Source organism: Chironomus tepperi, unplaced genomic scaffold (genome assembly GCF_022539635.2).
Source record: "Chironomus tepperi strain 1889 unplaced genomic scaffold, CSIRO-AGI_Ctep_v1 contig_161, whole genome shotgun sequence".
Taxonomy (NCBI): domain Eukaryota; kingdom Metazoa; phylum Arthropoda; class Insecta; order Diptera; family Chironomidae; genus Chironomus; species Chironomus tepperi.
Window position 1 is genome coordinate 2,185,943 of NW_027226283.1, and position 22,112 is coordinate 2,208,054.

The window sequence follows — 22,112 nt, forward strand, 5'->3', positions numbered from 1 at the left end:
TTATCCGAACAAAATTTAAATGAACCAAAATAACAGAATGATTTAAAATAATTAAAATTACAAAATGTCTTTAAATATAGCGAATTTTCATATGTATTCAATCAAAACGAATTCAATAGAAGTAGATCTATTAAAATGTATCAAAAATTTGATAGTATTCATATGTAATATCCCCAAATTCAGTAAAACGTGCAAGAATTTCTAACTGATTTCTACTATGATTTTCATTAAATTTTACTATATTTTTTGGATGTTTTAAGGTTAAACCTTTATTAATTTTAAATTTTCATGCACTATTCCTTAAAATTCTTTTAATTTGACATAGATGGGTAAATAATATTAAATTTAAGTGATTTGTTTTTAATGGTATTAATTGATTTTTGTAATTATTTGAAATATTATATCCATTTTAAACATTTTAAATAGTAAGTTAACATAATTTAAAGATGAAAAAGCATGAAACAGGAATATTATCCTTCTAAATTCGGATTATGTTATTCGAACTTCGGCGAGAGAGCGTTCGGATAAATATGCTTATTTTCTCCCGTTTTTTAAGTTTTTAAAAAAATTGTAAACAACAATTTTCTAAACAAATTAAATTAAGTTTTATTAATTAAGATCCTTTAAGAAATATTTTAAATAACATTAATTTTGTCACAAGTAAAGGCTTTATCAAATAAGATGGTGAAAATGCCCAATAATGAAGCAGAAAGTGAAGAATCCGAGAAGGAAATGAATTCAACTAATTCAAGCGATAGTGAAATAATGTCTGATGATACCAGCTCTTCGGAAATGACAGAAAATGAGTTAAGAATAGGACGAAAAATAACTGATTTCAATGAAATTTTATGTAAGTGCAATAACCTTGCTGTTTTAATTAAATTTTAATATTTTCTTGTTTACTGGATCTTTAGCGGATCTCGAAAGGCAATTTCTTATATTGCGTGAGGATTTATATAAAGAAAGAATCAAGTAAGATAATTTATATAAATAGAGCAATACTTTAATTTAATAAAATAAATAATAATTTCAGACATGTAGACTCGCAATTGCATGAAATTGAGAATGGAATGTCTCAAGAATATCTTAGTCCACTTCAAGCCCTTTCTGATAGAATGAATGCGAGAAAGGAAGTTGCAGAAATTCTCAAGAAATATCGCTTGGAAAACATTCGTCATAAATTTGAGTCCGAAGAACAAGCGGCAAGACAAAATTATGAAAGTGAAAAGCAACTAGCTGTTGATAAACTTTATGATGAGCTGAATGAAAAGATTCGAAGATTGGAGGAAGATAGTCATAATGTTGATATTTCATGGGCTGATTGGGGATCAAATTCAAGATCGAATAAAGTAAGAGGACCTGGAAGAAAAAAGCCAACCACAGTCACTGGTCCGTATATAGTTTATATGCTACATGAGGAGGAAATTATGGAAGATTGGACGACGATACGAAAAGCATTAAAAGGAAATAGAATCCAACAACGGTCAAATGCAGCTCTTCACTCGTAACATAAACTTAATAAATTATATTAATTTGTATGTATCGTAAATAAATGGAATCTGTTTTGTGTAATTTTCAAATTTTAAAAGCCTAAACTGGATCTTTTCCTTTATTTCCTCACAAATTAAAGAGTAGACTATACAAGAGGGATAGTATTTTTGCATTACTATAGACCTTTACTATACAGATATTTCTGAATAAGTGTTACGTAGTCTCCTTTTATTTTTATCGTTCGATTCATTTCATTAATTTGCGAATATTGTGGATTGTTGTTAGTCTTTGATTTAATTAAATCAATACATTCTTGTTCTAGCTTCCAAATATCTCCCTCGATGTTCTTAATAAACGTAATACGACGATTTCCACGGTATGTAATACGCAAATATACAGGCAACATATGATTTCTAGTTCTTTTAATAAAGTAAGAAAGGTCCTTATATTTTTCTGGATCTTGTGGTTTCCATCCAGAAGAGTATTCAGTTTTGACTTCGGGCTGAGGAATAAGCTTTCTTTCAATTAAATGCTCTACATATTTCCATTCAGGTGGATTTTTGATTACTTCAACCTCTGGATGATGCTCTGGTCCTTGAAAATATTCTGATGATCGAAATCGTCCACATTTTATTGGCATAATTGAAATTGAACGCTAAAAAAAACATTTTTAATTTTTATGGTTACAGTATCGAATGATATTACTTACGCTGATAGCATTTTGTGGCAGAAGCACTTTCTGGAGCCTTATTAAGCTTCTAAACGCCATTATATCACGTGGAAAATTGTGAAAAGTAAAATTATATTTAAAACGAAATTCCTCGTTTTCTCTTTCAAACAAAAAATAATAAAACGTGAGAGAATATTGAAAGCTTTTTATGAGAAAGAGAGTCTCTTGAGAATTTTTAATTTGGATATTTTTATTGATTTAAACTGATTTTTAATAATTATTTACAGTAAAATACATCATTTATGATACACTAATAATGTTTTTATTGAAAAGTTTAACAAAAATGCTGTAAAAGTTTCTCAAATTATCATTTAAAATTCCAATGTAGAATTATTATTCTCTCAATAATTTCATGTACGTACACGGTGACACTAATACATTGAAGCGTAACTCAAATATTTTTTTGCTTTTTTTGAAATCTCATGAACAATTTTAGTCGCTTTACAACTATCATTGTGTTGTTACATATAAAAATATTCATTGAAAAATATATTTTTTTGAGTTCAAACTGAAAAATAAAATCCATTCAGATACATACTACGAATTTTTTAGTTTAGTTTTTCTCTCTTTTAAGTTCAACATTTGGTTTAAATGAATTATTTAAGTTATATAGATAATTAATGTATGGTTTAGTTTAATGTGAAAGTGCATTTCTAATGGACATTTAATTGAATTAACTTCACCTAAATATATTCGGAGAGGAGAGGCAAGAAAAAAAACTTTTTGTTCCTACTTCGGAATTAGTTGACATCTTTCGTCCCTGAAGTCGTAAAGGCGATTGCTTTCGGTTTAATTTTTCTACATAGCCTATAATCGAAAGGAATACTATGAGTGCTTTCCAGACGACTTAAAACGAACTATAGGTGGCGTATATATGGTAAGTACTCTCTTTTTGGAAAAATTTCAATTTATCTTCTTCTTTTTCAAAATAACAAAAACAGTATATTATGAAAAAAAATGTCAGATTTTCTCGCAAATTATAAGCTTATGTACGTAAATACACACAAACATTTTTAAGAATCGAGTGCTTAAGTTTTCATTTTACTATTCATTTTTTAATATAATTGCTCGTATTCGATGAAAAGCTATGAACAGTGAGCTTGATGAAATGAAAACCTAAGTTTTTTCGGTGGACTGTATCATGCAGAAAATGATTCTAAATACTTTTCATTGCATACATTTTCACGCGAAAAAGCTTTTGCGCGTTAGATAATTAACAGTTACTGCCTCAATTAAAATTATATTTCATTCTCTCGCGCTCTCATTGAATTTAAATAGTTTCATAGGATGGTAAGTCAGTTTTATAAAGATGAAAACACTTTCGTTCCTTATGGTATACCAAATGAGGAGCTATCAATTCAGGTAAGTGCATGAGAATTTTCAAATGTTTACATGTTCTTCTCGCAAGATATTCGTCTTATATTAGATATTTTATACTCTATTGCAATTATATTACACATTAATTATTTTAAGCTCATGATTGAATCTTAAAAGGTTGTGAGCATGTCAAAATATTCTTTCCTGCTGGAGTCTCCAAGTCTTCCAAATTCCTCCCAATTTTTTGATCCAGAAACCTTTTTTTTTAAATCGCTGCTGGAACCTAAGAGCATAAATTGTAAACCTTTTTAAAAAAGTAAAAGGATCAAGAAATGAAGTTAAAAAGCAAGTTATGAAGATAGTACATGATTTTTAGCAATTAAATGATATCTTGTTTCGTCATAAATATAACAAAAGATCTCCTCAAATGAAGAATCCACATAAATTATTCAAATTTTCACAAAGGATATAAAAATATTTTAAAAGATGACAACTGAGTATTTCTAGCTCCTAATTATGATTTGATCATGCTTGAGCATGATTTGAAAATGTGAAAAATATTTCTCCTTAATGATTGTAATCACTTCTGAAAATCTCTTTTTACATTTTGAACTCAAAATATGCTATGTATACACAAATCTTCAGTTAAAACTAATAAGGATACATATTTTTCAAGTTTGTTTCGCGCATTTGAGTTTTCCTTATTCGCAACATCACCGATCAAGTTGAGTTTACGATACATAACAATGCGTGTGGGCGTCCATTTCCTTGCAAAAAATCTTTCAATTTAAATGAAAACATGTGATGTACGTTTCATTCATAGAAAAGAAAAATTATCTCAATTGCGTTTTTCCATCCACCACGTTTACTTTATTTCATGGGGAAGGAAAAAGGGAAATCTTATTATTTTCCTTCTCGTGCTTTACATTTTTTTCTGTTGCGGCAGGATCGGCATTTGTTCTGTGTACATTTTTTTTTGTTTTGACTGGCATTTCGTATGTATGTGTACCGACAAATTCCTTTTTTTCATACATTTACAAACACATGGATAAAATCGCTTGGTGCCGACTGTTGATTTCCTCGCATTTAAAAAATCATCAGTACATAATAATATCCTACGGGAGATTATTTTTTAACAAATACAACTATATGAGATGTTGGTTGATGTATTTAAAGAGAAAAAATTGTTTACGTACAATAACTAAGGAAAAATGGTGAATGGAATAAGAGAAAAGAAGATAAAAAGTTTAAAATTGGCAACCTTCATAAAGTTTATTAGCATCTTTTAATCTCATATTAAGAATCTGCAAGAGATTTTTTTGAATATAAAGTAATGCAAATCATAAATTTTGCTAATCTTGACATCCTTTTTGGTTCCTTTCCTGCTAATCACCCAAAAATCAATAAAGTTTAAAATTTAAACAAATTAACTTTGAAATAGTTTTAAGGATAATTAAAAAGAAAAATAATTTAATTATGAATAAATCAAGGGAGAAGAAAATTATGAAAAAGCGCTAAAGGAATGAAAAAAAAATAATAATAGCAATAAAGAAGTGGATACATATAAAGAAGTTTCTAAATCTAAAAAAATCAACATCTGCACACAACAACATGAACATTTTATCATCATACATGTACAAAAATATATGTTCATGTTATGCTTTGTGTTGCTTCTTCGATTTTTCCCGCTGTAAAATGAGACCATCGAGTCGTGAAGATGCTTGTCTGTGTGTAAATCTACATTACTAATACACCCGGAATCCTTGCTTTACTTCTCGATTCTATTTTCTCTCCATTTCTCTCTTGTCTTCACTGTTCTTTTACTCTATCTCCCATTCCTGAAATCGACATTTAGCAACTGCCTAAAATTCTTTTTTTTTTCTCTACAACTTTTCTCAATCCATGTTGTAAGCAAAGAGTACCTTTCCGTTTCTTGGTTTCATGTTTGCCTCCATGAAAAGTGCATGTAGTAAGTTCTTCCATTTTGTATTCCTAAAAGAGAGAAATGTAGTGAGAAAATATCAAATTCACATGTGTTTACTACATAATATCAAGTTGTATATGTTATGCATTTAATCATTTCTTTTGTATCTCGTGGTTTTAAAATTACGAACCTTCATAATCGCATGATGCTTTTTTCTTGGGGAGAAATTTTGATGTCTGTTTATCGAAGTATACCGTCAGAAAATTTTTTTCATCTTCTTCTTAATTTCTTCTCTCAAATTGCACAGTACGAAAATATTTTCCATCCACAACTTTACTTTCCGGTTTTGTGTGTAATTCGTCAATTTATTGTAGTATGATCGGGCGCTGTTTCTGTTGCTTTTTTCTGTGTTCCATGATTCTTGCTCATTCATTGTTAATTTTGGTTTTCAATATGCATGTATCGATGATGGAGCATTATGATTATTTCATTTCCCGTTCTCAGATGCACAGAAAATTTTGCTTAATGTTTTTATCGAGGGGGCGATTGTTGCTGATACATTTTTTTAAATTAAATTTTCTTCAATATAAGTGTTTCAATGCTTTTTTATTTATATACATGATGAGCTCAAACATAAGTTTGTGATAAAATGATAATCTATTGCGACAGAAAAATTTGCACATTTTAGGAAATCAATGAAAGGGATCAAGAGTATAAATAACTGCATGCGTATTAGTAACTGTGCGTGCATCTCAATACCTTTCACATCATTCATTTCTCTTTCTTTCTTCCTGCTTTAAATTCATGCTAAGGGTTGGGGTTAAATTATACTATCGTTTTTCACTAGTTGATGCAAGTACCCTAAAGTCTGTTTTTATTTCATCTTTATTTCTCATCTGTGTGTTTGTGTGCTCGTGAGCAATTTTCCCACTAATCTCACAATACGGCTGCATATAATTCTTTTATGATTTTATTTTTGGGGTTGCACTGCATGATTTTATTTTCGTTCTTCTTTTTCTCTTTGATTTTTTCATTTTGTATCGGAAAGTTTTCCATGCACAGGAGAAGAAAATTGGTATTTTCTACAATAATGCATTGGAAATTTTATGCGCATTTACATTATTTAGGGCTTTTTCTAGTATATCCCTTTATTTCTTGGTTAAAAAAAAGTATTTAAATTTCAATGTTAGAACTATCTTGGATGTAAAATTACAGTTATGTTCAAATATTTAAAACATATAAATGCAAACTTATGGCGTTGTATGATGACTGTACTTTCTTCTTTGCTTTTGCATCCCCTTTTAATTTCTGTTTCATGTTGCTACGATACCAGTAGAATTTTGGCAAATCCTAAAAGTTTGTGTAAGATTTTTCAAATAACTTCTTAAAAAAAGTTTTTTCGTGGTTTTTGCAAGATTTTACATTTTTTAACTGAATAATTGCAATTAATGCTTGTTTAATATTGTTACTCTTAAATTTACTAACTATGTCCTTTTTTAGTAATAAATTACGCAAAGTTTCATTATTAAACACCAAAAATATTGTGCAAAATTTTTCAAAAATTGTCTACTTTAAAAAATCATGGTGTAAAAAATTACTTACTATGTAGAAAGCTAGTAGTTTTTTTCATTAAATGTAGAAAAAAAAAAGTAATGTAAAAAGAAACATTTCTCACATTAAAAAGGCTTTTATGGAGTTATTAAATATTTTCTCATGAAATCGACATCCTCACGATACAAATTATAAATAATGCATTTTTCTTATATTTCTTGTATATTGCATATTTCGGTTATTATAGGATGACCATCTATTTCCATAAAATATCGGGATGCTTTTGAAAAAATCAAAATATGTAGGCAACATAGGGGAAAGCAATTTAAGTCTTAATATGGGAAGAACTAGTTTAGAAATTAATAAATAAGTGTCAAATATAATCAAAATAGGCCATAAAAAATACAGCAGATGACCGCCTTATAATTCAAATATTGATTTTAATTGAAAATTTCCAGATACCCGGATTTTTATTAATTTATTTTAAATAAAGGATTTTATGAAAGGAATTGTGAATGCAATTAAAATCTAGGATAGAATATGTATATAAAATTAAATATGTAAAAAAAAATGAAAGCTACATAAACATGTCGTTAAATTTTAATAACAAAATAATCAATATTGAAAGCTTAGGCTAGAATATTTTCCCTCAACTCAAAGTTATTGACTTATGAAGCCTCAGCAAAGCGGTAATGGAAGAAAAATAAAAATAAAAGAGGAGCTATGCAATGACATACTTTCAATATCCTAGATCGATAGGCATTAAAAATGAAATAAATATTGAGTGCTTTTTGAATACAATTAAAAATATTTTACGCTAAAAACACAGACTTCCACCGAGTACAAAAAGTTATATCAAATATTAGATAAGATAAAACTTCCAAAAATAAATTATATTCTCAAAATCTAAAGCTTTCAGTTAATTTTCTTTTAATCAATTTGAGCTTTTTGCAAATTGAGTTTTTATTATTATTATTCTTTAAAATAAAAATTTTATAGATTTTACAAAGTATTATAAATATCACCGAAAATGATTAAATACGATGTTATTCATGAGCTTTCAAGTTAAAAACATGCCCAGATTTGAAATTTAATTTTTTCAACATGGAGAAAGCTTAGTGAGTAATTATAACACTTTGATGACGTGCTTATGCTGTTCATTCGTGGTTTCATTGTGCAAACAAAATGGCACGAAAGCTCGTTTAAAGTCAATAAAATCAAGCGTCCGACATTTTCATTTTTCCCTACATTTAATATCACACACTCCATTCTGAAATATATTTTCTACGTTTACAAATAGCGCGACTCAAGGCAATATCATTTTCTATTATTAATCCAATTTTTGTGCACACGCCACTACAATATAATATATATATATTCTGTAGCTATACGAATGGGCACAATTATGTACATACAGCTTTTCCGCATTTCTTCTTTATTTTTCTTCGTTTACTCTTTATTTCTATCTTAAAATAAGGTTCTAACTTCCTAAAATTCGCCCATTTTCGAATTTAAAGACTTTTTTCACTGGGAAATTTGATTCCTAATTCTTGTACTCATGATTTTCGTCATGATGATGATGATGATGTTGATGACTAATACAATAATAATACATTGTCATATAAACTTACAAAGGCTCCACTGAGCGATGAATAAGAAAAGAAGAAAAAATATAAAAAAGAAGAAGAAGAAAATACTGATGACGTGGGATGTTTTTCAAACTTTATTCATTTTTAACATTCGGTGTATATTTATTATGAATTGCTGATGTAATGTCAATAATTTTGAGGTGCTAGAGCAATATTAAATTAAAATAAATTTTCACTATTCTACGTAATATTCTTTACATAATCAATTTTTAATAGATTATCATTTTGTCTCTTAAGCTTTAAAAAAAGAAAAAAAAAAACTTTTTCTTTAAATCATAATAATTTTGTACCCTAAATTATTATTTATAAAAAATGCGATCATTCTCACTCAAGTTTTTTTTCTAATGACTAAATGTAATGAATGTAAGTGGAAAAAGAACAAAGGCAAACAATAGTAAATACTATTTTAGCTAACTATTTTGGTTGTAGCTGAAAAATATGTATAAATAAATGATTGAATTGATGAAAAAAATGGTTTTATTTGACACACAAAAATATGAAATTTAAGCATTAGTTATTCAAAAAGCTAGAATTGATTTGATGAAATAAAAAATGATCCATCAATACCACTACAAATGTTTCATAATCCATAACAAAACAAGCTGTGGTGGTGTATTTAATGCTTAATGGCATGAAAGTTTACGAATTTATATATCAAAGATATTTACAAAATTTTTGAAGCGTTTTGATTTAAAAAATTTAATTCAGAAATAAAATTAAGAATTTTAAAATTTGAGTACAAAAATGTGCTCAAAGCATTACATTATGTTTAGGGTGGTGGCTGTATTGAACTTAATTAGAAACGAATGGCGATAAAAAATCATACACATTTTAAATTTTTATAACTCTATATATCCATTTTATGGAGAAAAGAAAAAAAAATATTCAGCCGAAGTTGAAAGCAAAAACACGAACTAGATACGAATAAAAAAAATATTTCGTTGTCGAAGCACAGATACACGTATTTTTTGTGCTATTTCACATTCGTTCGGACTTTTCATATTATTCTTTGATTTTTGAAATGCGTATGGTTCCTAAGTTTAGCAAAGTATCTTAAATCCTTGCTATTAGTACAATCATCAACGATATATTAAACTATAAAAGATGTACTATAAATTAAGAAGTTGTAAACTTAATGTTTTCGCGATCATAAAATGGAAAATTCAGGCGCAGAAAAGCATAAAATAGAGAAAATAATTTTATTCGCTTTTTAAAACAGAACAGAACGAAAAGAGAAAAAATATTTTTATCTTTCTTTCTGTGCTTCGTTCCACTAGAGTTGCATAAATACACACAGAATATTTGAGGTCTCTCACATACACAAATAAAATCATATAAAGTCTGTATAGACTTGCATGAGAGAATGGCTTAAAAGAGGCAATATTGAGGGGCTTTAATCTTAAATGTAGCAGGCAAAGTTAAAAATGTACATTTCTCGTTTTTCGTCCATATACTCCTTTGAGTATTTCTTTATCGTGATCACGATTAGCAATGATCACATGGTCTCCTGGCATAAATATTAAGGGAATTGAAAAAAAAATTAAATACCTTTAATTTGTTTGCAACTTTAATCAATTCAAGATATTTACTACAAAAAATTCCAAAAAGCAGAGCATTCAAAAGTCATCTAATTAAGAACTTTTTATTCAGATGTAAATCAGCATTTTTTATTCTCTCTCATTTTTTTCTTAGAGTTTTAATAAATAATAAATGCATATTATGTATTTTAACATTTCTGCTTGAGCATAAAAAAGAGGAAGCAAGAAAGTAAAGAATGCTTCAACCTAGAACTGATCATTGCCTTTTCATTTCGTTATACAATGTGAAATGTTTTTCGCATTATTCTTGTTTTACTACAACTTCTCCCGCTCTCTTTTTCTTCTCTATATAGCAAATTTATAACAAAACGATGCTCTTGATGCTATTTTAGCAAATATGGCATGATTCGTTGTATGTGCACGATGAGAAAAATTAAATAGAAAGAAAAAATAATGTTTTGAGAAATGAATATAGATTGCAGAATGTTTCAGTTGCTGAAGAAGTATCGTGTTGAAATGCACGGCATTTAAATAGTTCTACAGACTGTGGAAATGGTTGGAAAGTGAACGGTATCGTTATACATAGTAAGAAAAATATTGTTATGTGTACATATTCATTCATAACTGTGCTTTCCATCACACATTTTTGGCTTTTCCCCTATATCATCATCATCATCATCATCATCATAAGCATTGTTAATAGCGAAAAAAATAAAATTCTAGCATTTATACTGTCATTTTGTTTGCCTAGTAATCGAACGATGATATTTTCACCTTCCATTTTTTTGCAACCCATTCATTTTTCCGAATTAAATGTGTCAATCAATAAATAAAACTCTATGAAAACAAATAAAAGAGGAAAATTTTTAGTTCAAGGCATTATGATTATGTATTTTATCATACTTAAAAGGAGCTTCAATCTGATTTTTAAATGATATCCAAATTACCAAAAGCTTTCAAAGCTTTAAATAAGAATTCATTCACAAACACATTTACTAAAGAGCTGCTCTGAATGTAAATTTATAAACATTTAACATTTCAAAAATTATTTAGTCTTGTTGGAAGAATAACATTCACATACATAAAGCAAAAGAAATTGAAAACTTTTGTGCTCAAAACGCAATGATGATGAGAAATGAAAGTTTGTGGGAAAAAAAACTAAGCAAATATTTAAACTTATCTTAGTTGTGTAATTACAATTTTTTTTCTTAAATATTTAGCAAAGGACTAACATCTGACATTTTTATAAAATAAAAATCATGTCATAATCTTTAAATAATTATTAACAAATTATTTTAATTTTTATCTTTACAGAAAAAAAAGTCTAACGTCATTCATCTAATTTTTTAATTATTAATTTACAAGTTAAGAGTAACGCAAGTGAAAACAAAAAAAAAATGGCATCAACAAGAGACAAGAGAATGAAAACAGATTCTCCGACACCAGCACATTCAACTGAAAGTTCAACACCGACAACAAAATCAAGTAGTGCTATAAAGCTAAAGAGAATGTCACGTAGTCGTTCAGGTATGCTGAGTAGTGGAAAAATGGAAAATGAGGAAGAAAATGACTCTGTAGGATTGAGTGAAGATACAGTAAGCAGCACAGCATCAAATGATGTTGTTGCAAAAGCTGCAAATACACGTGCAAAAAGACAATTAGCAAAGGAAGATAAAGAAGAGTCAAATGGTGACGCAAAAGGCGAAGATGATAATAAAGAAACCAAAGGAATAGAATCTCCTGGAAAACGAGTAACAAAATCACAAGTATTAAAAAGCAAAGCTACAAGTCTTACATCAGCAATGGCTCGACGAAGTGCAATGCTAAAACGAACATCGCTTCCTTTACCTGTAAAAGCTTCTTTACGTAACTTTTCACGTCGAAGTTCTGGAGCAAAATTAAATGATAGTGGTAAAGTAAAAGAAGAAACGGCAGTTACACCTAAAAAGGGAAAAGGTACAAAAAAACCAGTAGAAAAAAAAGAACCGGAAGATGAAGAAGAACCTATGGAAACTGAGCATGAAGAAAAAATAGAGTTATCACAAGATATTGATTTAAATTTGGAAATAAAGCAAGAAAAAATTGATCCAAAATCCAACGATTTTCAAAATATTAGAAGGAGTACTCGTCAACGAAAAAGCACAATAAAGGATCGCGATAGTCCTTTTACACGTCGATCTCAAGCTCGTGACAAATCCGAATCAAAACGTGATTCATTATCACCTGCATTATCTTCAGCAAGTATCAAAACAGAAAAGGATAGTGCCAAAGCAATTTCAATTTCAGTAGAGACAACTGAAACATGTGTTGAAAAAGATCAGTCGTTAAGTCCTGAATTAGTAAGTGAGGAACTTGACACTGAAAGCGTTCAACATTTATATGACAAACCAGATTTCCTTGAAAATAATTTGGGTATTGAAAAGGATCCCAAGCTCGGTGAAATAGTTAAAGTTCAAGAAAAGACAAAAACAATTGTTGAAACAGCTTTAATTACTGTTGTAATGAAGAAAGATGTTGATGACAGCGTTGAAAAAGATAATGAAGACGAGAAGGAAGAGGACATTAAAACAGAAAACGTAGACGTTAATACTGAAGAAAAAATTGAGGAAAATGTAGAACTGATAAAAGAGGATGTGGAAGTAAATAAAATAGATCAGGAGAATGTACAACAAGAGAAGGATGAAGTGTTGGAGGAAAAAGTTGAAAATGAAGATGAAATTCAAGAAGAAGTAGGAGACACAGAAACAAAAATGGTGGAAAAATCTGAAGAAAATTCAGATAAAAATGAAGAAGTACCAGATGAAAAAATAGAGACAGAAGTTGAAGAAACGAAGAAAGAAGAGGAAATTAAAAAAGTGGAAGTGAATATGGATGTGAATGTGGATACACAAGAAGAAAAATCAAAAGAGAAACAAAATATTGAACAAGTTAATGGAGAGAATATGGAAATTGATGAGCCAAATGAAACTAAACAGACTGAAAAAGCTGAAAGCATAGAAGAAAATAAGGATGAAAATATAGAAAATGAAAGTAGAAAGGAAGAGATTAAGGAAGAAAATGTAAATGACATTAAGGAAGAAAAACCTGAAAAAATTGATGAATCAGAAGAGAATAAAGAAAATAATGTTGAAAGTTCGGCAAAATCTATTGGAAGTAATTCACCTCGCTCAGAAGATTGTTTAAAAATCATGAGTGAAGCCAATACACCAAAAATTGAGCTCAACGAGACTGCAGAATTATTAAAAATCAAGGAGAATCATTTCAAATCATTGGGATTATTTACACATAAGGCAGCTGAAGAAGCTAAAATTGCAAAGCAAAAACGAAGGGAAGAGCTTGCTCTTCAAGCTGCACAACAATCAAATAGAAAATCAAAAAAGGATTCAAGCGATTATCATTCAGGATCTGGTAAAACATCAGGAACATTAAAAACAATTATCAAACTGCCCAGAACTGATAAGGAAAAACGAAAGACTCGTATGCCATTGAAAATCACATTCCAGAAGAAAAATCGTGATAGAGATGCAAATGGTTCATCTAATTCAGCTGAAAATTCTTTTTATACCATTCAAAACGAGGTAATTAACATAATTGTCTAAACTAAATTGTAATTTGACTCAATTGTGTTTTTTTTTTTTTCTTTATTTTGATGCTTTAGAAGGATTCATCATCAACAGAGAGTCATGGTGCGATAAGTCGTAAAAGCCATAATCGCTCTTATAATCATGGTGTGTGTTCTATAAAAATTCTATCTTTAACAATTTAATTGCATTTTTCCGTTTAATAATCGATTACTTGATCATTACTGGTTTTGCCAGATTTTTTTATCAATTCGTTTTGATTTCTTCTCTTTTGTTCGTACTTCTTTGCATCGAGTTTGAATTTGAAAAAGTGTGTGAATTTGAAAAAGTTTTATTTGCGACTTATTATTTGAGATTTTTGTAGATACCTATTTGAATAATGCATTTAATTTAATTTAATATTATTTTATAAAAATTTTACTAAGGAAATTTTAGGGATTAATCTGGCAGTGCTAATACTGATCGAATAATGGTAATGAGTTAAACTAATCTATAGTAGAATTCAAGGATTTTTTATTAAAATAAGAATGCATATTTGGTAGATCTTAATAAAAATAATAACCGATTATTAATCGAAACAAATTAATTAAAATTTATGTGTGATGAAAATATTAACAAAGTATTATTAGATTTGATGAATGAAAGATTGAATGAATAAAAGTATGAAAAGGAGATAAAATGATTGAAAGAGAGATTATTTAAGTTTTGAATGCTACATGATAATGTGCAAAAATTAACAAAAAAAAATCTAAAAACTTTTATTCGTCAATTTTTATTTTTTTAAAATTATAGAACTCAGAGCTCTAAGTGGATTTGATTTTTTTTCTCTAATCGACTTTGAACTCTGAAATATTTAATAAAGTGGTTTGATGATATTTGACATTTTTTTTTGTTAAAATTTTAACAAAACACGGTAATGGTACTTTCTCCTTGAATAGATTTTAGAAAGCACCACAAATAACCAAAATTTGATAATCTCAAATATCATCGAAGTAAAATGTTGAAAAGTTGTGAATTTTTGGTATGTTTGATGTGAGAAATGTTTGACTTTTGCTTTTTTTGGTAAAAATCTCTGTAGACCAAGTAGCTACAAGTAATGATCAAAACAAAAACAATGAACCAGTTGTAAACAAAGAACTTGAACAATCCTTAGTAATTCCTGAGAAAGCATCATCATTCAAAGTACATCCGGAGCGAATTTGTAAGGACCAATGTTTTTATTGTGGAGGAAAATTCGGACTTTATGATACACCATGCCATATCGCTCAAATTAAATCAACCGAGCGTCAAAATAAAATTCTTGAAAGTAAGTTAAGATAAAATAAATAAGCATATTTTTCACATCATGTTTGACTATTTTTACATTTTCTTTTCACTCTTAAATTTTAAAAATAGATGAAGAAAAGCTTACGAAAGATAGTTGCTTGTGCGACGCTTGCTTCCGTCATGTTGATCGTCGTGCTAATTGCCCATCGTATAGAAATAAACAACGACCCTCAGCATCATCTCAACCATCCACTTCAACTAGTACAAGTCCTGTTTATCAAAATCAAAATAACCAAAATAATTTCGAGCGCACTTTTGGTATTTGCAATGTCATCGATTGCAATGAGAATGCTGTCCATAGTATTCGAAAGAAATGGTTTATAAAAATGAAGAAAACTATATCGAAAATTTTTCAAATTAATTTAGATTTGCAGCCAACCAATACTAATGTATCAATTTGTGAAGAGCATTTTGCTGCTCTTAGTCATATTATGGTTTGTGCCATGTGCAAACGAAAACTGCCAAGGAATCACATTTTCTACATAAATCAGGTAGGTCGAGAAATAATACATCACAAGGATAATTACTTAAAAAAATATTCATTTTCAATTTTAAAGGATATTGCACGTTTGGAACACATAATAGCCGAGCAAGGATTACATGTGAAGCTTTCAAATTCAACTCTTGTTGTTTGCAAGTTATGTTCTTACTACAATAATTTACTTTTCAAACCTCCAGAACCTAAAACTCAAAAGGCTGATTTTGTTAGAAATTATACAAAAAAGTAAGGAAGCTTTTTTATTTTCAAAATGATGATTTTTCTAACCATATTTCATATTTTCTTAAAGGTTGATGAAACATAACAGCGTCGAAAATGAATATGCCAATCGTCACATAGTTTCAGTTGATGATGATGATGTACAAGAGGTTCCAATTAGAAATGATGATTTGACTTTAACGATTAAGAATGGAAAAATTCAACCGAAGAAATTGCCGGATAGATTCCAAAACAACAAGGAAGTTACTATTACCATGAAAGGGTCTCCAGCACCCAGTGGTCATATGTTGCTAGATAATGACGTTATGGTTGGTTATGATGTTCCTATGCTTGAAAACTGCCCTTCACCACCAGCACATACAATAAGAAGTAAAAAAGTTTTTAAAAAATTAAAAGACAAAAAAATAACATATTATTTTTTATATTTATTTTAGATCCAAATTACAAAGGACCAATTTCAACACAGACTACAACAACAGCTCAGAAGACAAGTAGCAAAAATGATGATCAACATAAAAAGAAAAAAGAAATGAATGATAACAATGAAATGGCACGAGTGCTTAAATCCAATCCAAATATTTCAATGCGTGAATTATTCCCAGGTGAAGAAGAAATGGCTTTACAAATAAATTTACCATTCAATTCAAGCCATGCACAAAGAACGCCTGAAGGATGGTTTAAAGTTCAAATGACAATTCAATATGATGACGTAACCAAAGCTTTATGGGAAAATTTACAAAGACCGTATGGAAATCAATCGAGTTTCATTCGTCATTTGGTATTATTAGAAAAATATTATCGGAACGGAGACTTGGTACTGTCACAGTCTGCATCAAACTCTGCTGTAACATATTCTGAATCAGTAAGAAATCGCTTACGATCTTATGATAATATTCCATCATCATTATCAACAGCAGGAACTGCAAATCTATCTAATGAAGTTTCAATTATTCCTGCATCAAAAGCAAAGAAATCTAATGATTCATTATCAATAACTGCACAACCTGGTAATTCTTTACTAAAGAGAAAATCTTCCCAAAATGAAATGGGTAGTCCTAAGCAAAAACTAGTGAAAATTGATGAAACTTTACCAAAGAAGGCATCTCCACCAGAGTTAATATCATTCACTCAAAAACCTGCCACACGAAGCAGTGCCAAAGACAAAGAACCGACGACAATTTCCAACAACACATCTAGTACAACAACTCTAACTTCTACAACATCAACAACAAATTCAACATCATTGACCTCGCAAACTGGGTCAAATAATGGAAATGGAAATAGTAATAATGTTGTTGTATTACCCGATACGTTAACGCCTCATGAGAGAAAGCAGTGTTCAAAATCGTGGCGTCCAACATTAATTCCAATTACTGGGTCAGGACAATTGTTAAATTCAAATGGACCATTGTATCAAACAGCTGACGGTCGAAAATTGCCAGAATTAGTTCAGGTAATGTCAGGTGGTAAACCTTATCACATTAGTATACATGATTATAATAAAATGTGCATCATAAGACGAGAAAAGTTACAACAACAACTCACACAAAAAGCTCGACAACAAACATTGGTTCAAAATCAAAATACAGCTGGAGGAAATTCACCAAATTCAGTCAATGCATCAACAAATAGTAACAACAATAGTACAACAACCAATTCTATACCTGCATCCACAACTGCTTTATCAATTATTCCTATGCCAAAGGAAAAAGAACCAACAAGTAATAATTTCAAACCCTCTACAACATCAACTCCATCAAATGCCACTTCAAAATTAGCTAACATTCCCAATCAAATCTTGGAGCAAAATTCGTTAATTCCACTCAATGCAAGTGAACAGAATGGAAAGAAACATCATAATGGAGGACTTCCGCCACCTTTAACACAAACATACACAAAATCTAATACTAACAATATGATGTCCATGTTACCACCTGCTTTAAGTGCATTATCAAAAACAGTCAATGCTTTACAACCAACTTCATCAGCTGCTGCACAATTAGCAGCATGGAATTCTTTATGGAACGATAATGAAATCAATATCAATAGTGATAATATGGCCGCTTTGGCTCAAATTGCCAATCTTGCTAATTTGGGAACAAATTTGATGGAACCATCAGCTGCTACATTGCTCTCTAAAATTCCTAAATCGTTAACAGTTATTCCACAAACCAAAACGGATAGACGCTCAAGTGATGAGCAGAAAAACAATAGTGCCTCCACTTGAAATCAGCAAAACCTAAATTACTTATTAAACCAAAAGTGGGATAAAAAATTTTGACAAAAAATTGTGATGAATACAAATAATTTTTAAAAGATGATTTTCAATTGTATACTGGATAAAAATGGTGAATCAAAAACAAAATATATAAAAATATATAATAATATCATTCGTTTAAAAGCGGAAATGGAAATGACTAATATGAAGCGAATAATTGAAATTTTGCTCCCGAAAAAATAAAATTATCTTACTTTTGTCTGTATAAAGTGTGTTAAATCATTTTGAAAAAAAAAACAAAAAAAAAACAATAATTATAATGAGATATATTTCTATTTTTTATACAAATTGAGTGTGGATTTCTTTAAAAAAAGGAAATAAGTAAAACAAAAAACACTAAATCATGTTAATTTATTTGATCAGAAAATGAACTTTAAAATGTGTATATCCAATAATATATTTTTTCTATCGAAAAAAAAAAATTTTTTTCACAGCAATGAAAGGACTGTAATAATGAAAAGAAAAGTGATTTGATTGATAATGGAAAGGTGAAGAAAACGAAAAGAGAGCAATAATTTATGAAATAGGGAAAAACTAATTTTCCAAATTAAGAGAAAAATTTATCAAAAGATGTCTTCGAAAATGATTTGTATGAACAAACAGGGATTATTGCAGATTTTTGTTTGAAATGATTTAAAAAAGCTTATAACTGTATTTTTTTAATCCTAAACTGCGCTAATTTATATTGCAAATATATTGATATTGTATGACTCAACAATTCACTTATGTATTAATCATTTAAATTATAATGAATAAAGAATATATTTTATTAAGTCTCAAGAAATCACAAGTTGGATATGAGGGAAGAGTCAAGAAAGTTGATTTATTTATATTATGAAACAATTTATCAAATTGAATTCATTTCTTTACTTTTTCGAGTTAAATTTGTATAATCGAAAAAAAGAGATTTGCACAACTTGTCATAAATATGAAATGGCTACTGATCATCAATTGACGATATTAACTAAACTTCTGCTTAATTTTGACAATTGATCGTTTTTAAATTTTTTTTTTTCTGTTTAGTCATGATTCAATTTTTGTAAGTTGTAATTATTAACAATTAATTAATTTATAAAATTTTAATAATAAGAATCTGATGGACTGAGTAAAATTGTGAGATGAAACGAAATTTAATTTTTTTTTTAAAAAAAACTCAAAAAAGTTTGATTTTTCTGTAAATTATGTTTTTTAAAAAAGTTAAATTTCGGCAAAGTTATGGAAATGCCTTCCCAAAAATACTGAATAATTCAAAAATATTAATAAAAACAATCGGAGATGTTGGAAAAAGAATAAAACTATCAAATGAAAATTTAAGGATCAATAATTTTTCACAAAATTATATAAGAAATAAAAGAATATAAAGCTTAAAATGAAATAAAAATAAGGACTATATTTGAAATACATGTAGTATTGTGCCTTTAGCCTCTGATTTTCATGAAAGAATAAACAAAAAGCAACCAAACTCAAAGTTAATGGCATCAAAACTGGAAAAATGATAAATAAAAATACTGTTTAAAATTTCAAATTTTAGGATACATATATCAGCACTGCATAACTTCCCTCAAAAAAGCATTTACCGTTAGAAATTTTAATTAATTTGATCCTCGTTTTCAGATAATAATTACCTATGAAATATCCATAAACTACTCTGATATTTTTTAAATTAAAAAAATAGTTATTTATTTAGATCTAGATTTGCATTTTACTGTTTATGAGTTAGGTACTAGTTTAATTGGATGTAATCATTTAAACAACTAGTTTTAAAAATCATTTGAGGGAAAATAAAAATGTATGATATAATTAATTAACAAATTACATCAAAATATATCTAGATAAAGTAATGCAACAATAAATTTTTTCACATCTTTATGCCACTTCTCCTTTTAAGAAAAAAAATTAAATATGAAACAAATGAAAATAAGATATACTTTATATTATAATATCTAAGCGATTCACAAATGTAATAAAGCAACACTCACAAAAATCGTTTAATAGAATTTGACAACAAAAAAACATATTTTTTTTGAATATTACTAGTACTTTCGATATATTTGTAGATCATGGGGTGAGTAAGTAATATTATTATGTTTATCAAATAAAAACTAAAAATCAACATATATGTAAAATATGAATACAATTATAATTTTTTAAATTCTGAGTTAAAAAGAATATAGGTATTGCAGCCAATGCAAATATTAATAACAGAAAGCGAAAAGCTTTCAGATTTATGTCAATTTCATTTTGAAATGCAAATGATAAATAAAGAATTATGAATATTCAAATATAATTTAATGACAAACAGATTTTTTATAATTTCAAATTTTAAAATGTTTTTTTTTCTTCTTGCAGCATCTTTTCACCAATTTTCTATCCTTTTATTATCTTATAGCCACAGGTTTTTTATAACACCTGTATGTTTTCTGTATTTTTATGGGCTTCAAATTTCTTAACTTAATTTTCGTCAACTATCATTTTACCCTAGCGCCAAAATGGCAAGATTTTTGGAAGATATTGCCAGAATTTGAATGCAAGATTTTTGCCCGAGAACGATTTTTGCCAGACTTTGCAAGATTTTCCATACAATGAAAATCCTTAACTGCACGACAATGCAAGAAAACAGCTATAAATCGGACCGATTTTTTTTCGGTCCGATTTTTGCAAGATTTTGCCAGACAAATCGTCCATAACTTGATCAACTTGCATACAAGTTATGGACGATTTTTGCCAGATTTTGAAAGATATTGCAAGATTTTTATTTAAAAAATTTTAAAAATTTAATTTTTCCGATCTTTTTTTCGCTTTCTCATATACTTCACAAGCTTTTGAATCTTTTTAAAACCTTTTATACTCGTCCGATTTTTGCCAGATTATGCCAGATTTATCTTGGGATTCGAACCGTGGATCGCTTGATTTGAAAATTGTTTGATGTCCTACACTTAACCGCTGAGCTACCGCTACCTGAAATTATATAACTTTTTATATGGCAAAAGACATATTTAAGTTACTAATGAAATTCAAGCATGAAATATAGTTATATTTTAAATATAACTTTTAAATTAAATTTATGTTGTACTTTTTTAAAAGAAAAACCTTTTTAATTTTCTAAAATAATTAGTTTAAATGTATTTTATTCACATCGTATTCACATGTGAATGTATTGAATTTTTTTAGATTTAGAAGTTAATTTTTTAACGAATAGTAAATTACAGTAAGTTGTAATAAGTTTGTTTTTTAATTCTACATCATAATCTAGATGCAGAATTGAGATTAGTAGAAAGATTGCGATGAAATTGCAAAATTCCCTTTATGAAATAAAGTGATCTTCTAATCAAATCATTTTGGATTTATAATCAAAAAAATTTAGTAACGAGAACCGAAATCTATACTTCTAGTTAACCTAGTAACACAAGTGTACGGCATAATCTGGTAAAAATCAGAAAAATATAAATTATAAGATTTTCTAAAAATTCAAAAAAAAAATCCAAAAAATATCTGGCAAAATCGTTCAAGAATCTTTCAATTTCGGTCCGATATTCAAAAGATTTTTTCATCCGATTTTTGCAAGATTTATCTTGCACAATCGGACCGAAAACTGCAAGATTTTTCGTACGTTTTCAAAGAAAATCTGTCTTGCAAATTCTGGCAAAAGTCGGACGCATAAGATTCGTCAGATTTTTGCCAGAAAATGCAAGATTTTTTTTCTGGCAATATCGTCCAAAAATCTTTCAAAATCGGACCGAGTTTTTCGTGCGAAAAAAAATCGTCCAATATCTTGCGAAAATCTGGCAAAATCGGACGGACAAAAAAAGTCTGGCGAAAATCTTTCCATTTTGGCTCAAGGGTTATACATATAAAATCAACAGCTAGGGTAATATGTAATGTATGTATGCTTTAGTTACATCATCTAAGAATACTAATAAACATACTTATTGACTTACTTATTTCTCTAACCGTACAAATCAATTTTTACCAATGGCCTCCCTCAATTTGCATCTGAAGCTGTTTCTAT

General features: G+C 28.6%; 3 protein-coding genes across 6 annotated transcripts; 2 read left to right on the forward strand and 1 right to left on the reverse strand.

Annotated features, from left to right (window-relative positions):
• The first annotated feature begins 561 nt into the window (after positions 1 to 561).
• On the forward strand, positions 562 to 1,595 carry Brms1 (breast cancer metastasis-suppressor 1-like protein). Its single transcript, XM_070637242.1, has 3 exons — positions 562 to 850; positions 915 to 972; positions 1,034 to 1,595. Exons 1-3 carry the CDS (start codon positions 682 to 684, stop codon positions 1,506 to 1,508), a joined length of 702 nt encoding a protein of 233 aa, XP_070493343.1. The 5' UTR covers positions 562 to 681; the 3' UTR covers positions 1,509 to 1,595.
• Positions 1,596 to 1,666: 71 nt separating this feature from the next.
• mRpL49 (mitochondrial ribosomal protein L49) lies at positions 1,667 to 2,260 on the reverse strand. The gene is made up of 2 exons (XM_070637216.1): positions 2,201 to 2,260; positions 1,667 to 2,146 (listed from the first exon to the last, which is right to left on the reverse strand). The coding sequence occupies exons 1-2, from the start codon at positions 2,258 to 2,260 to the stop codon at positions 1,667 to 1,669; spliced, it is 540 nt and encodes a 179-aa protein (XP_070493317.1).
• Positions 2,261 to 2,674: 414 nt separating this feature from the next.
• east (enhanced adult sensory threshold) lies at positions 2,675 to 20,319 on the forward strand. 4 transcript variants are annotated; one of them, XM_070637006.1, is made up of 8 exons: positions 2,675 to 3,098; positions 11,515 to 13,778; positions 13,859 to 13,928; positions 14,860 to 15,087; positions 15,177 to 15,598; positions 15,665 to 15,831; positions 15,896 to 16,194; positions 16,260 to 20,319. In XM_070637006.1, the coding sequence occupies exons 2-8, from the start codon at positions 11,598 to 11,600 to the stop codon at positions 18,050 to 18,052; spliced, it is 5,160 nt and encodes a 1,719-aa protein (XP_070493107.1). In that variant the 5' UTR covers positions 2,675 to 3,098; positions 11,515 to 11,597; the 3' UTR covers positions 18,053 to 20,319. The 4 variants fall into 4 exon arrangements, with proteins under 4 accessions (XP_070493107.1, XP_070493109.1, XP_070493108.1 ...); XM_070637008.1 differs by having other exon boundaries at positions 14,935 to 15,087; XM_070637007.1 differs by having other exon boundaries at positions 13,859 to 13,886.
• Positions 20,320 to 22,112: the final 1,793 nt, after the last annotated feature.

Coding starts and splice junctions, on each gene's coding strand:
- Brms1 (XM_070637242.1), top strand. CDS start 682: ATGGTGAAAATGCCCAATAATGAAGCAGAAAGTGAAGAATCCGAGAAG. Junction 851..914: donor TGATTTCAATGAAATTTTAT/GTAAGTGCAATA, acceptor CTGGATCTTTAG/CGGATCTCGAAAGGCAATTT. Junction 973..1,033: donor TTATATAAAGAAAGAATCAA/GTAAGATAATTT, acceptor TAATAATTTCAG/ACATGTAGACTCGCAATTGC.
- mRpL49 (XM_070637216.1), bottom strand. CDS start 2,260: ATGGCGTTTAGAAGCTTAATAAGGCTCCAGAAAGTGCTTCTGCCACAA. Junction 2,147..2,200: donor TGCCACAAAATGCTATCAGC/GTAAGTAATATC, acceptor TGTTTTTTTTAG/CGTTCAATTTCAATTATGCC.
- east (XM_070637006.1), top strand. CDS start 11,598: ATGGCATCAACAAGAGACAAGAGAATGAAAACAGATTCTCCGACACCA. Junction 15,832..15,895: donor GTTAGAAATTATACAAAAAA/GTAAGGAAGCTT, acceptor ATTTTCTTAAAG/GTTGATGAAACATAACAGCG. Junction 16,195..16,259: donor ACCAGCACATACAATAAGAA/GTAAAAAAGTTT, acceptor TATTTATTTTAG/ATCCAAATTACAAAGGACCA.